The sequence below is a fragment of the Phodopus roborovskii genome, unplaced genomic scaffold, assembly GCF_943737965.1.
Source record: "Phodopus roborovskii unplaced genomic scaffold, PHOROB, whole genome shotgun sequence".
Classification (NCBI taxonomy): domain Eukaryota; kingdom Metazoa; phylum Chordata; class Mammalia; order Rodentia; family Cricetidae; genus Phodopus; species Phodopus roborovskii.
Genome location: NW_026126448.1, coordinates 8,660,273 through 8,674,880, shown reverse-complemented (window position 1 = coordinate 8,674,880; position 14,608 = coordinate 8,660,273). Strand labels below are relative to the sequence as shown.

At 49.1% G+C, this 14,608-nt stretch overlaps 2 protein-coding genes across 3 annotated transcripts; one reads left to right on the top strand and one right to left on the bottom strand.

Annotated features, from left to right (window-relative positions):
• Nucleotides 1-4,657: 4,657 nt before the first annotated feature.
• Nucleotides 4,658-8,493, top strand: Cdc20 (cell division cycle 20). The gene is made up of 11 exons (XM_051188626.1): nt 4,658-4,817; nt 4,947-5,135; nt 5,236-5,384; nt 5,473-5,569; nt 5,677-5,805; nt 5,903-6,099; nt 6,218-6,312; nt 6,453-6,681; nt 6,821-6,946; nt 7,863-7,980; nt 8,270-8,493. Exons 2-11 carry the CDS (start codon nt 4,955-4,957, stop codon nt 8,446-8,448), a joined length of 1,500 nt encoding a protein of 499 aa, XP_051044583.1. The 5' UTR covers nt 4,658-4,817; nt 4,947-4,954; the 3' UTR covers nt 8,449-8,493.
• Nucleotides 8,494-8,798: 305 nt separating this feature from the next.
• On the bottom strand, nt 8,799-13,300 carry Elovl1 (ELOVL fatty acid elongase 1). Of its 2 annotated transcripts, none has more exons than XM_051188627.1 (8): nt 13,142-13,300; nt 10,840-10,897; nt 10,472-10,662; nt 10,239-10,319; nt 10,082-10,138; nt 9,898-10,003; nt 9,678-9,814; nt 8,799-9,516 (listed from the first exon to the last, which is right to left on the bottom strand). In XM_051188627.1, the coding sequence occupies exons 1-8, from the start codon at nt 13,229-13,231 to the stop codon at nt 9,295-9,297; spliced, it is 942 nt and encodes a 313-aa protein (XP_051044584.1). In that variant the 5' UTR covers nt 13,232-13,300; the 3' UTR covers nt 8,799-9,294. The 2 variants fall into 2 exon arrangements, with proteins under 2 accessions (XP_051044584.1, XP_051044585.1); XM_051188628.1 differs by lacking the exon at nt 13,142-13,300 and adding an exon at nt 11,577-12,078.
• Between the last annotated feature and the right edge of the window lie 1,308 nt (nt 13,301-14,608).

The window sequence follows — 14,608 nt, the reverse complement described above, 5'->3', positions numbered from 1 at the left end:
CTAAAGGTTCCATGCCCTGTAATTCCTCTTTGGGGAAGATGTCTCTACTTCCCCATTTCCTATTGACCATTTACGCTGCTAATGAAACTGTGCAGGCCAAGTTCACTTCAAGCCTTTTAATTATGAGATCCAGTAGGGTCTTGTTAATCATCTATTTATTTGACCTCTCAGCATTTTCCTCCACCCTGGTTCTGCTCCTGCCTCTCTGAGCATACCAGCAGTAGAACCAACTGGAGTTAGAGCCAGGTTGCATGCCTGTCTTTCACACCTGCTAGCTGTGCAAACTTAGGCAAATAGCTGAAAGCCTGTCCCTGTCGTCTATAGAACATGGACAATAACTGAACTGCACAATGGCAAAGATATATGTTTAATGTACCTCAACAAGTGCCCTAGTTATTTGTTCTCAACCTCCTATTCTGGCCTTTATTATATGATCACCATTAGAAAGGTCCCATCTCCAGCCCACACTTCTACAATAGCACCCATGAGGCTTTGTGTGACTTTTTACATGTGTGTTTCTTGCTACTGAATAGTGAGTCATGAGGGCACCTTGAATACTGTTTGGGGCATGGTAGCTAATAGACCTTCAATAAATGTTATCTAAATTAATGAAATCTTTCTGAATGATATTGTCTTAATTCCATGCCAACTTCCTTCATATTTCAAGCCATTCCTATGCAATAGTAAATAAACTCAAACCACTCAAGCTATGGATTTCTCTAAACCATTCATTTCTCAATCAAATATTTTCATGTTTGGGTCTTTGCTAGCTCTAATTATATCCAATTTGTTAGTTAGGATCTTAGCAGAAACAGAAGGACAAACTGGATAATTTGACAAACTTATTTTTATTTACTTTTGGGTTTTTTGTTTTGAATTGTTTTTATTTTTTCAAGACAGAGTTTCTCTGTGTAGCTCTGGAGCCTATCCTGGAACTTACCTGTAGTCCAGGCTGGCCTCAAACTCGCATATATCTGGCTACCTTTGCCTCCTGAATGCAGGAATCAAAGGCATGTGCCACCACTGCCTAGATTTGCTTTTCGTTTTGGGGGGTGATTTTGTTGTTTTGTTTTGTTTTTTGCTTTTTGGTTTTGTGCTTTCAAGACAGGGTTTCTCTGTGTAACAACCCTGCTTGTCCTGGAACTTGATTTATAGATCAGGCTGGACTTGAGATCCACCTACCTCTGCCTCCCCAGTGGTGGGATTAAAAGCATGTGCCACTATTCCCAGACAATTTGACAAGCTTAAAACAAGACACATTTACAAGGGGGAAGGTGAGAAATAGTCCCTTATACCATGGGGCTAATAACAAAGCTGGTACCAATCCTAGACATCAAGTAGTAATGGAGACATCAGACCTAGAGGGAATAACTACAAGACAGGTCTGCCTTTGGGAAGAGGAAGCAGAGGAATAAATAGTTCAAACACTTAGTTTTGAGTCTCTTGTAATAGAGATTCTTTGTAAATGGCAGGGGGTGAATTATGAATATACTGTATTCCATCTGTTTGCTACAACTTCATCCTTCTCTACCTTGATCCACAAAGTTGTTTCACAGATGACTGCCCAGAGCTTTGGTCTCTGTCTGGCTTCTATGGGAGGATTTGGTAAATTGTGTCTCCTGTCTCCAAAATCCAGATGTTAAAAGTTTCAAACCCAAGCTCAACCCAAACTCAAATGTGGTATTTTTTTAAACATGCTTATTACACACAAAATTATTAAAAATGAGTCAGTATGGTTGGTATTCTTTGGGGGGGAGGGGTTCAGACATAAATAGTGGGAGGAGAAAGCTGAGAGAAGATGGCAAGGACTCCAGAAAAAACACCATCAAACCACCAGTAGCCAGGAGAGACACAAGACAGATTCTTCCTCAGTGTCCTCCAGAGAAACCATCCTTGCCAACATTTTGGCCTGGCACATCTAGCCTCAGAAGTGTGAGGCAATAAGTCATCTAAGACACCTAGTTTGTGGTACTCTGTTATGGACGTTCTAGCACTCTCAGAGGCCTGGCTCACAGCTGAGCTTGAAGACTCCACAGTTTGCCTCAATTTCTGCAAGCACTCACTTCCCTTATCCTCTCCCCAGAATCTTCAATGGCTTGCTTCTCAAGTGGCCAGATCTTTCCCCTCATCTAGTTTATATCATAATTGTAAGGTTCATGGTCTTTTGATGTTGTTTTGGGTTTTTTTTTGTTTGTTTGTTTGTTTTGGCTTTTTCAAGACAGGCTCTCTGTGTAGCACTGACTGTCCTAGAATTCACTCTGTATACCAGGCTGGCCTCCAACTCATGAGATCTGCTTGCCTCTGCCTCCTGAGTACTGGGATTAAAGGCAAGCGTCATCAATGCCCGGTTTAGGCTACCTTTTCTACAATTTTTTGAGGTTTGGAAACTTAACACTTGGAACTCTAGGGCATTAAATCTCTAGTTTTCCATGGTAATCAGAAGGAGAAAAACAAGTGCTTCAGAGCTAGAGACAAGAACAGTGAGTTTAGACTAACAGCTGATGATTCTTCTGCTAGCATCGGGGTAACCTTAGGCTAAGGGCCAAACTCTGCCTTTTCTGACTCCTTCCTTAAGGCAGCATGTTGCTGGGATTCAAAGGGGTGTCTTTATTAACATCTCTTACCTCATTCTTACCTAATTTATTTCCCTTTTTGTTTGTTTGTTTGTTTGTTTTTGGAGATAAGGTCTATTACCTAGCCCTACCTGCCCTGGAACTTACAGAGAACCACCTGCCTCTGCTTCCAAGTGCTGGGATTACCGTGTAAAAAGGTATGTGCCACCATGCCTGACCCTCTGACCTAATTTTTTATGTAAAATGAAGACAGTTGATTTATCTGCCTTAAGAGTTAAGTGAATTTGCCTGATGTGGGGGCACATGACTTTAATCCCACTACTCTGGAGGCAGAGGAATCAGAATTTAATACCAGCCTTGTTTAGAGTGAGTTCCATGACAGCCAAGGCTATACAGAAACCTTGCATGGGGTTGGCCGGAGTGGGAAATGGGAGCACAAGGTCATCCTCAGCAACAAGGAGTTCAAGGACAGCCTGGGCTATATGAGAACATGGTTTCCAAAAATGTATGTAAACTGTTTTAATACAATAGTTAGCAGAAGCTCAATCAGTGGCATACATTTCATTTGTATTAATACTGTTTTACCTCTGAGCATATCCATTCAATTCATTAGAGCCCTGAACTAAATGGGAGTCAGACTTGGATCCTGGATTTTGTGTTTGTTTGTTTGGTTGGTTGGTTTTCGAGACAGGGTTTCTCTGTATAACAGCTCGGGCTGTCCTGGAACTAGCTCTATAGACCATGCTAGCCTCCAACTCACAGAGATCTGTCTGCCTCTGCCTCTGCCTCCCCAAGGGCTGGGATTAAAGGCGTGTTCCACCACTGTCTGGACTGGATTTTTTTTTTTAAGTATTTTATTATTATTATTATTACTGGAGGAAAGAGGTGTACTATGGCATGGGTATGAAGAACTGAAGACATCTTTTTTTTTTTAATGTGCATAGTTGTTTTGCCTGCATGTATGTTTATGCACCTCCTGTATGCCTGGTGCTGGTGGGGGCCAGAAGAGGGTGTTGATTCCCTTGGGATTAGAGTTATAGATGCCACATGGGTGCTGGAAACCAAAACCTGGATCCTCTGGAAGAGCATTCAGTGTTCTTATCAGCTAAGCCATCTCTCTAGCCTCCCTCCCCGATTAGAAGATTTTATTTTTATGCATGTGTGTGTCTGCATGAGTATATGCCACCTGTGTGCTGCCTGACAAAACAAATTCCGGTCCTATGGACGAGCAGCAAGTAGCTCTTAGCCACACTGAGCCATCTCTCCAAGACCTGGATTCTTGCCAACTTCTTTTTATGACCTTGGGCAAATTCCTTGCATTGGGCCTTAGTTTTTCCACCAACATAACCTGGTTCTGAGCTAGGTGTGGCAGCACATGCCTTAAACCCAGGGGATTTGAGTTCCAGGCCTGGATTGAGTAGTGAGACCCTCCACTCAAACAAACAAAATGGTTGTTACTCACTGGCAGGTTGCAAGCAAACCAAGAATCCAAAGCCCCATGAAAGTCAGCCACTGGATGTCCCCAAGAGCAGCCTAATCTTCAAGACAGAAAGGGTGGGAATCCTGATCTTTTTTTTTAACCCCCCCCCCCCAGCAAACACACACGAATCCTGATCTTTTTTTAACCCCCCTACACACACACACACACACACACACACACACACACACACACACACACACACACACACACACACACACCCTTGTTAAGCCCCACGCACGCTCGCGAACTTCCTTCCTAGCAGGGTTCCTGGCTAGCGGGCTGCAAAGCTCCTGCCCTCCCCATTCAGACTGCCACCTGCCCCAGGTCTCTAATCACTCGGGGTCGAGTTTACCCTTGTGTATATAACCTAAGTACCATCCACACGCGGGCTTCTGTGTGACTCATCAGGCTCTCAGATCCCCCACTGCTCGGTCCCCTCCGGAGAAACGGCAGGAAGCCGACGACTGACCGGCTGTGAAGGCCCCACCCCCGCGCTCCGCTCCGGGCAAGCACTTGGGCTCCGGGAGGTGGGATCGGGATTTTACTCCAAAAGCTGGGCCGCTACACTCTCGTGAGATCTGAGACTTGCCCCCGGAAGACTCGCCCCTTTCCAGCGTACCGACCAATGGGCAAGGGCGACGGTTAAGACGGTTGGGTTTTGAAGGAGCCAATGATTGCTCGCAGCGGAGAGTTTAAGAATAACAGCCTGGCGTGCCTTTAGCTGGTCCGGCAAAGGAGGCGTTCGGCAGACTCGCGGACTAACTGTGAGGAGCCGGGGGTTTGTGCCTGGGAAGGCAGGGTATACCGGGTGGTGCCCGACTGGTGGGAGCCGTGGCCGGCGGAGCCCAGAAGCCTGGCACATTCCCGAGCTTGGTCGCCTCTCGCCCCTTTAGACGCTGTCATGGCGCAGTTCGTGTTCGAGAGCGACTTGCACTCTCTCCTTAAACTGGACGCTCCCATCCCCAATGCACCCGTTGCGCGCTGGCAGCGCAAAGCGAAGGAAGCCACCGGCCCAGCCCCCTCGCCCATGCGGGCCGCCAACAGATCTCACAGCGCCGGCCGGACCCCGGGCCGAACTCCTGGTGAGTTGGGGGCCGGGAGAGGGAGATAGAATCCCAGAGAGTCTACCTTGAAGCTCCCTCCAGGAGCCTGGACAGACTGGCTTCTCTCTCCCTGTCCCAGGCAATTCTAATTCCAAGGTTCAGACTACCCCTAGCAAACCTGGAGGTGACCGCTATATACCCCATCGAAGTGCTTCTCAAATGGAGGTGGCCAGCTTCCTCTTAAGCAAGGAAAACCAGCCGGAAGACGGGGAGACGCCCACCAAGAAGGTATGATTCCACAGGGGTCATAAAGCACAAGACCTTATGTGTCCCTTGAATAATAGCAATATGCCTCACCACCACCTCTCTATGCCAGGAGCATCAGAAAGCCTGGGCTCTGAACTTGAACGGTTTTGATGTAGAGGAAGCCAAGATCCTCAGGCTCAGTGGAAAACCTCAGAATGCCCCAGAAGGTTGGTGTCAGCCCCTCCTACGGGAGACATGTGCCTGCTTTTCCTGCATAAAGTCGAGGGCAAGGGTGATATCAGTTTCAAGGTCTAGACCCACTCTGTTGCCACAGGCTACCAGAACAGACTGAAAGTACTCTACAGTCAGAAAGCCACGCCTGGCTCCAGCCGGAAGACTTGCCGATATATCCCTTCCCTGCCAGACAGGATACTTGATGCCCCTGAAATCCGAAATGACTACTGTAAGTGCAACATTGTCTTTGTGGCTGGAGAAAGATGGCCTGGGAAAGGGCCAGTCCAACAGAGGGCTTCATGTCCCCTTCTTTCTGCCTTTGGCAGACCTGAACCTTGTGGATTGGAGCTCTGGAAATGTACTGGCTGTGGCACTGGACAACAGTGTGTATTTGTGGAATGCTGGTTCTGGTGACATCCTGCAGCTGTTGCAAATGGAGCAGCCTGGGGACTACATATCCTCTGTGGCCTGGATCAAAGAGGGCAACTACCTGGCTGTGGGCACCAGCAACGCTGAAGTGCAGGTGAGACTGGTACCTGTAATGTGGTTCTGTTGTCATCTGCCCCAGGGAGGAGGTAGCGCGGCTGGAAGGATGTTGATGCCCAGCTCCAACCTCTGACCCTGTGCTCATGCCTCTACAGCTATGGGATGTGCAGCAGCAGAAACGGCTTCGGAACATGACCAGTCACTCTGCTCGAGTAAGCTCTCTAAGTTGGAACAGCTATATTCTGTCCAGGTCAGTGATTTTTTGCTAGTCTGTAGCAGTCTGGTTTCTGCCTAGCTCTTTCTTGCCTTTGAGGGCATACCCAGAACTGAAGTGTCTCTGTCTTGACTTTGTGCTGCCTCCTTCCTGCTGAATCTCCTTCCTTCACTCAGTGGTTCGAGATCTGGCCACATCCACCACCATGATGTTCGGGTAGCAGAACACCATGTAGCCACACTGAGTGGCCATAGCCAGGAAGTATGTGGATTGCGCTGGGCCCCAGATGGACGACACCTGGCAAGCGGTGGCAATGATAACGTGGTCAATGTGTGGCCGAGTGGTCCTGGAGAAGGTGGCTGGGCTCCCCTGCAAACATTCACTCAACATCAAGGTGCTGTCAAGGTGAGAACACATTGGAGCTGAAGTCGCTGAGGACCAGACCCTCAGCTGTCAACTAGGGACTGCTAAGGGGAGATGACATGGTGGGGATAGACTGTGACATTTAAAGCTTCTTGACCCAGCCTTTGTCCTTCCCACCTAGGCTGTTGCATGGTGTCCTTGGCAGTCCAATATTCTGGCAACAGGAGGAGGCACTAGTGACCGACACATTCGAATTTGGAACGTCTGCTCTGGGGCCTGTCTGAGTGCTGTGGATGCCCATTCCCAGGTAGTTTTTGTGGTGATTGATGTTTTAAGTAACCAATTCCAACCTCTGTTTCCAGGTGTGTTGTATGTGACCTTTCTGAACAACCATTTCCATTCCATCCCTATACCCGATGATTTCCAACTGGCCCTCATTCTCCAGTTACCATTTTCCAAGTTTGGCCTATCTCATCACCTCCTCCATATGTCCCAGAGTAAGCTTGTCACTTCACCTTGCCTTCCTGAAGTGTATTGTTGTTCCTCTTGTATTGCTTCAGGACGGTAGACCCTGCTTAGAACCTCCTAAAATTGTTCATCTTCCTCAAGAGAATTGTTTTATCTTGAAATATCATTCATATCTGTCCCCGCATCACTGGGTCTCATCATTTTTTTATTTTTATTTATTTTTTTCCCTGAGACAGTCTTGCCCTGGTTGGCCTTAGACTTACAGTGATGATCCTCCTGCTTCAGCATTCATTCCAAGTGCTGAGATAAGTGTGCTCCACCATGCCCAGGCTCCCATTCTCTTCCAGTCTTCCCTCTGTATTTCATAGTCTGAGTGATATCTTACTAAAGCTGTGACTCCCACAACCTACAACATGACCCAAATCCATTAGAACATTTGAGGCTCTTGCTGTTGGTGTGTGCCTTGCTGTAAACACTCCAGCTTCCCCTCTGTTCATTTCCCTCACACTCAGCCTTCACTGCAGGCATGGGCTCTGAAGTCAAATAGTTGGAGTTACTTTTAGACAACTTAATGGAACTTCCTACTGGTAGATGTGTCTTCCATAAAATTGATGTATTTGTCTTAAGGGACTTGATTAATGACTATGAACCATTAAGTTTGAATCTGTAGCACCTGGTAGGGTTCCTAATACTAGAATGGACTCTGTTCTGAGTAGCCCAGGCTGTGTGTCATGCCATGACAACTTTTTCCACAGGTGTGTTCCATCCTCTGGTCTTCCCACTATAAGGAGCTTATCTCAGGCCATGGCTTTGCCCAGAACCAGCTGGTTATTTGGAAGTACCCAACCATGGCCAAGGTGGCTGAGCTCAAAGGTAGGTGGCAAAGGCAAGCCAGGCAGAAAGGCTACATAGTGTGTGATTTTATTTATATGAAATATGAGAATAGGTAAATATGGAGAGATGGTTTGCTAGTGGCTTTGGAGAGGATGGGAAGTATGACTTAGAATGCTGTGGTACTAGTTAAAACAATGCACAGCCTTATAAATACAATAAAACCACAGAATTATTTAAGAGGGTGTTTATGGTATTCAAATTTTATTTCAAGGTGACTAACAAAATTAGAGGGCTGTATGTCTCTACTCATGCACTGCTCTTACCCTAGGACACACAGCCCGAGTCCTGAGTCTTACCATGAGTCCAGATGGGGCCACAGTGGCATCAGCAGCAGCTGATGAGACTCTACGGCTGTGGCGTTGCTTTGAGTTGGACCCTGCCCTTCGTAAGGAGAGGGAGAAAGCCAGTGTAGCTAAAAGTAGCCTTATCCACCAAGGAATCCGTTGAAAACAGACCCCTCTTCATTTTTTGGTTTTGTTTTTTTAATTATTATTTTTCTAATAAAGCTGTATCTTCCCTTTCTTGTGTCCCAAGCATCCTTCCTAGGGGCTGCCCCTACTCGAATTAGAGCTAGAAATCTGTGGGAATGTGTTGTTGTTACGGTACTGGGGATTGAACCTTACCACTGAGCCTCTTTTTTATTTTGAGACAGGGTCTAGGCTAACCTTGAACTTGTGAGCTTCCTGCTTCAGCAACCCTCAGCAGCTAAAATTACTGCTTATACCATCATCCCTTCTATAAGCTGTATGCCCCACCTCCATTTATGCATACACACAATCGCATACACACAATCTCCGTGGTTTCCTCTGTCACTTTAATTAAGACACAAATGAGTACACAGCCTGTATTGCCAGGCCTGCTGCCCATCCTGACCTTTGGCCTAGAAGCTCATGCTTCAGTGTGGAGTGAAAAAGGGAGCCTGAGTCCATTGTGACAGATTATTGCTGACCTCTTCAGTGTGAGGAGAAAGGCCACAAGACCCTGGTGGGGGCCAGCCCTGAGTGTTCCTCTCCCAAGTTTAAGGCAGGGAGGGGGAAGTAAGTGTCCAGCCCTTTCAGCCTCCAGTTCTGGTGGCAGACAGCAGTGAGGCCACATCCCTGGAGCTGACTGGGAGAAGGGATGGGAACAGTGGTCCCTGTAGACCAGCTGTGGGGAGGGGAGAGCCAGTCCTCCTACTCAGTCCTGACCACATGAGCCCTGGTCATAGGTGTAGGTGGAGAGGACACTGGTGGATGCTGCCCAAGGTGCAGTCCTGAGGCACTTAGGTGGGCAATATCTAGGCCATGCTTCTTCTCAGTTGGCCTTGACCTTGGTGGTAGCTGGAGTTCCATTTTGCTGGACAGCACGAGGCAGCCGCTTTCCCTTAGTGTAAGAGTGATACCAGAAATTGGAGAACAGCACAAAGAAGATGGTGCCATACATCCAGATGAGGTGGATAATGAGAGGGTACTGGTAGTTGCAGCTGGGCATGAAGTAGTATTGGCTGATGTGCAGTGAGACCAGGACAAACTGGATCTGGGATAAAAAAAAAAAAAAAAAAAAAAGACAAGGGTCAGAAACAGGTTTGGGAAGGAGGAGAGTAAAAAGAATGGCTTTGGGGAAGAATGGGGTGAGACTAGTTGGATAAAAGCTCAGGAGTATGGGGGGTTTGGTTTTAGGCCCACCAGGCCCCTCACCAGCTGGATGGCTGTCATATGTTTTTTCCACCAAAGGTAGGGCTGAGCCACAGGGCCGAGGGCAGACAGTCCATAGTACAGGTACATGACAACATGTACAGAAGAATTTATCATGGCATGGAAAGAGCCCATTCCTCCTAAGATGGAAAGAAAACAGGGTCAGGAGATGAGCCTCTGCTTCCAGGGGCCACCCTCCTCTCCAATGGCCTAGACTCCTCACCTGGAGCAATCTTTATCCCCCACCACCAGCTCCAGGGAAGCACTGAGTGATGGAAGACATGTAGAAAGGTCACCTGCCCATCTTTCTTCCGGAGAATAAATATTACCTGAGAGAAGAGTAGAGGAAAGGTTGAGTGCTGCTGTCTTCCTTTCTACCCCAAGTTCTAATATCTGTAACTACTCACAGTGTCCATCAGCTCAATGACCTTGGAAAGCATGAAGAGCCAGGCCACTCGAACCATCTGTGAAAAGTTAGATCAGTCTTAATACTTTTTACACAGTACCCAGACCTGCTGCTCCCTTATCTAGGTTGCTTATGACTTACCCTAAGGCCCTACTTACCCGAAGTGCCTCGGGACTATTGGAAAAGTCTACAGGGTCACAGCGCCAGGTGTAGGTACTCAGCCAACCAGACATTAGGAACTAAGAAAAAGAATGTGGATGAGAGCAGATTTCTCCTCTCCCCTTCTCTAAATGAACCTCTGGAAAGTAGACATGCCATACTACTGTCCCATGCCCTATGCTGTAACCCTTACCCTGCAGACAGAAATTACAGCCTAAGCACCCCAGCCTACCTCATAGACAATGTAGAGGGAGAGTGTCACCAGTGAGAAATTGTAGACAATCATGAAGCCACGAAGTTGGAAGGGCTTCCGATTAGCCATGATTCGAGGCCCAAGTGAGAGGACAAAGTACACATAGGTCAGAAGGATGGATGTTATTAACAAGGGTGACCCCATCAGAGGGTAGTTCTGGATCCGGGGATCTGTGAATAGGAGGTCAAAGGAGTTAGGGTCACAGGGTTCAAGATGCCTTTCTAGGTCTAGCCATGAGATCAGGTCACAAAAAGGTAAAGTAGTTTATAAAGACTTTATTAGGACATAGTCCTAGAACCTGGGGTCCCAGGGAAGTTGGGAAGGCGTGGCTATCGATGGCAGCTTACCTGCATGCTTCATCAATTCCTGATACAAGTTCGTAACAGCCTCCATCCTGGCTAAAGACTGAGGAGAGATGGAGAGTGGGCATCAAATAGGGATCACTGCATGCCCCTATCCCACACTTGGCCCACAGAGACAAGATACAGAATCAAACAACTCTGATGCCTCCCTGGTAAAAGATAGGACTGAATATAATAGCTCAGTGGTAGAGCACTTCTTAGCATGCACAAAGCCCAACCACAGGGAGCTGGGGATCTACTGGGAGAAAAGACAGTCTGGATGGAGCATCTGCTCCCCAAGCATCCTGCCTGTCTGGAGAGAGCTGTCCCACCCTTCCTCTCCACACCTTCCACTCCTCTCCACTCCTGAGTTTCCCTTCCGGGCTCCCTCCCTTCCTCTTTGCGGGGAAACTCTGATTCCCGGTAATAAGACCTTCTGGAGTCTTTATCCTCAGCACAGCTCATCTTCCCAGTGAATCTCATTACCCTTCCTGGCAAGCAGTCACCCCATGTCCCCGGCTGTGAGAAGTCACTCCTCTCCAGTGACTCTCCCTTCAGCCTCTCCTCTTACTCCCCCTTCTCCCAAGTAAAGTCCTGGTTCCTTCTCAAGACTCTGTCCCCTGCCAGGACTCCCACCTCCACGGTCTTTTCTGTCCCAGTACCTGAACATACCTGGCATTCCACCTCCCCTTTGCTAAATGCAAGTTTCCCAAGGTGCCCCTCTGCCTTCCGGGCCTTCTCACCTCCAGCCTCCTCCTGCCTTCCAGTGAGTGCTCTCTCCTCTCTCCCTTCCACTCCAGGAGCCTGGCTCTTTGAGACTCCTGCCCTGGCGGCTCCACCTGTCTGACTAGATCTTGCAGCAGCCCCGCCCTCTGCCCGCCCCCGCTACATTGGGCATGGGGTGGAGGGTGGGTCCAGGCCACAGGTCAATGCCTAGAGGAGCAGGACCCACCAGAATTGAGAAAGGCAAGAAAAGCCCCCAGACTCCCCACTTAGATAAGCAGATAAGCTGGTGTAGGTTCTCTAGAAACTTCTAGCCAGGACTTTGGCCAGAGGAATTGCTAAAAATCCACACCCAGCATTCTCTCCCAAACCAGCCATGAATTCTCAGTTTGTCCTACTTCAGAATGGGCATCACCCTTCCCTTCCAGGGAGGGGTAAGGACACCAGTGGTATGTGAGGAGGTGGGAGAGTGGAGGAGGTCTCAGGAATCCTCCCTCCTCTGGGAGGGATCCTCATGGGCTAGGCCACCTCCTCAAAGTCGGAAGGAATGAATGTCAGAGGAAGGCTCACAGGGATACAGAAACAGCCTAGATCTAGGAAAGCCTAGGACTCCCTCCCAGAGGGATCAGGCAATTGCCCAACACTGGAAGTGCTCCAGGTGCCCTCCATCACCCGTTCTCAGGGCTCAAACTCGAACGTTCACATCTGCACCCTCACACTTGCCTCACACAGTTCTCAACCACCCCTGACCATACACACTATACCAGGGGCTAGCACACACCCACAGACAGCCCATGCATATCTTACTTACCACCCCACCAAAACAAGCCTCCCAACTGGACTATGACGAGCCAGGCTCCTGAACCTCACACCTGGCAGGGACAGCGGCACTCAGTCTTCACCAGGCACGCACACATGGAAGGGTGAGGGCACACTGCCTCACTCTCACCTCGCTCCTTCATCCTGAGCTCTTGGTGTGGGACACTAATCATTTCTGCACACACAGTCACACTTTTGTTGGTGGCTTATGTTGGAGTGAGGCATGTGCTCTCTCTCACACACAGTTCCTCTCTGACACATGTGAGCTTGCCAGTTCTTATCTCCCTCAACCACCTCCTCCAGTTCACTCCCCCCTCATCACCACAGACACCGGTAGCACACAGGAACCCTGGAGGACAGGAGGGAGTCAGACTTCTGGGCAAGGTATTTCCCTAAGCTTGAGGGAAACCCGGGTGTGTCCCCCGCGGTGGAACACGGGCAGTTCCTTTAAGATGGATGGAAATGAAAAAGGGCACCAGCAAATGGAAGGAAGGAAAAGGGAGAGGAGGGGGTAAAGTGGGCAAGGCCAAGAGGTACTGGAAAAGAACTAGGTGTGAGTAAATGGGGGTCAGGGGCCAAGGTGTCGGGGGAGGGAGCATGCTGGGCTGGCCCAGCCCCAGTAGCTGGGACCTCCCACCCACTCGCCCCAAGAACAGCCTCGCCCACAGCCTGGGCAGGGCAGGGCAGGGCGGGCAGGGCAGGGCTAGCCCGGCCAGCCAGGTAGGGGGCGCTGGCACATGGGGAGCCATGAAAGGTCCACACTCACCAGTGGGAACCAGGCGGGTAGCAGTGGAGGGTTCGGAGGGATCAGGGCCGGAGAGAAGTCCCCAGGGCCGCCTGCCGGCCACTTCCTCATCTGCTGGGCCGACTTTCTGTCACCAGAGGGGGAGGGGGCGGGCTGGGAGGGGGCGCCTGCTGATTGGGCGGCTGGCCGAGGCAGGAGGGGCCGTCCAGCACCCGCCTGGCCGCCAGGGCGGGAGTAGGGGCGGGTCGCCAGATCCCCGGGCAGGAAGCACACCCAGCCCCAGCTCTCCACCCCTTCCTTCGCATCTCTTAGCCTGCCCCGCTGATGACTGGCTTGCTTGGCCCTCACCCAGCTCCTTCTTGACGTCCAGCCTGCATGGTCTCATTTCGCAGTGCTCTGTCCAGTCCAGCATGAGGACCCACTCATCTGCTGTCTTCAACAGGCGCGGTTTAAGACTACGGGGAAATTCCAGGGTTCAACCATCCCCTAAGGCTTCTCCAGCAAGGCAGAGAAGGGCCAGCTGTGCCCGCTTAGGGCTGATTGGGGTGGCGGGAGTCCTTAGCGGGAGGCAGCAGCTTGCCACCACCATGCCTCTCAGAGCCTATAAACTTGGATGAGTCCTAGTTTTAGGAGCCAGGAGAGGATTTCCTGGAATGGAGATGGGAGAATACAAGTGGCCCCGGGCAAAAACTGTGAATCATTGTCTAAACTAGCCTTCAAGGTAGTGGGTGGGGGTAAGGGGAGGGCAAGTGAAATTGGATGTGGTTAAGTGTAGTAGATCTCGGAGGCCACATGAGGCTGACTTTTATTCTAGAAGCAGAAGAAAATGACATTTTTGAGGCGGCTCATCTCATTCATCAGATATTTACCTTCCATCTACAGTGTGAAAACCCACATTAGCTCTGGTCTTGAATTTAACATAATTTACAGCCCTGGTATAAGGTACTAGAGAGAGATCAGGTGAGAGAACACCTGGACCTGAACAGGAAACTGATGGGATTCGGAAAGACATGGGGGGGGGGTTATTTAGTTGTCAATTAAACATTACCTGGCTCCTCACCAGGTAGCCCAAATTATTAGACCAGGTTTCAGTGACATGAAATCTCTGTTTTGCCTATAATGATCCAATTACAGCCTGGACAACTGGATGCTGTAAATAAATATCGAGTTGGGGGATTCAGAAGAGGCAGTGGCTAAGAGGGATAATACATTGATAACTGGTGGATGTACCTAGGCAGGGTTTTCTTAGAGCTTGGTAAGAGGCAAAAGTCAGGGAACAGTTTTGAGCATACTACCCTGGATTATCTGTTAGTACCTACTCTTGACAGGAACAGTAAAGAATTTACTTCCAAATCCAGTCTCCTTAGCACTGTACCCTAAACCCCTAATCTCCCTGGTCTTATTCTACCTATGTCATTCTCAAGCCACAGCCTACACTTTAGCCATCAAATAATGTCAGCATCCTTCCAGTCAACATCCATGATGGAC

Coding starts and splice junctions, on each gene's coding strand:
- Elovl1 (XM_051188627.1), bottom strand. CDS start 13,231: ATGAGGAAGTGGCCGGCAGGCGGCCCTGGGGACTTCTCTCCGGCCCTG. Junction 10,898..13,141: donor TACCCGCCTGGTTCCCACTG/GTGAGTGTGGAC, acceptor ATCTCTCCTCAG/TCTTTAGCCAGGATGGAGGC. Junction 10,320..10,471: donor CCCTCTACATTGTCTATGAG/GTAGGCTGGGGT, acceptor TCTTTTTCTTAG/TTCCTAATGTCTGGTTGGCT.
- Cdc20 (XM_051188626.1), top strand. CDS start 4,955: ATGGCGCAGTTCGTGTTCGAGAGCGACTTGCACTCTCTCCTTAAACTG. Junction 5,806..5,902: donor TGAAATCCGAAATGACTACT/GTAAGTGCAACA, acceptor TGCCTTTGGCAG/ACCTGAACCTTGTGGATTGG. Junction 7,981..8,269: donor CAAGGTGGCTGAGCTCAAAG/GTAGGTGGCAAA, acceptor CTCTTACCCTAG/GACACACAGCCCGAGTCCTG.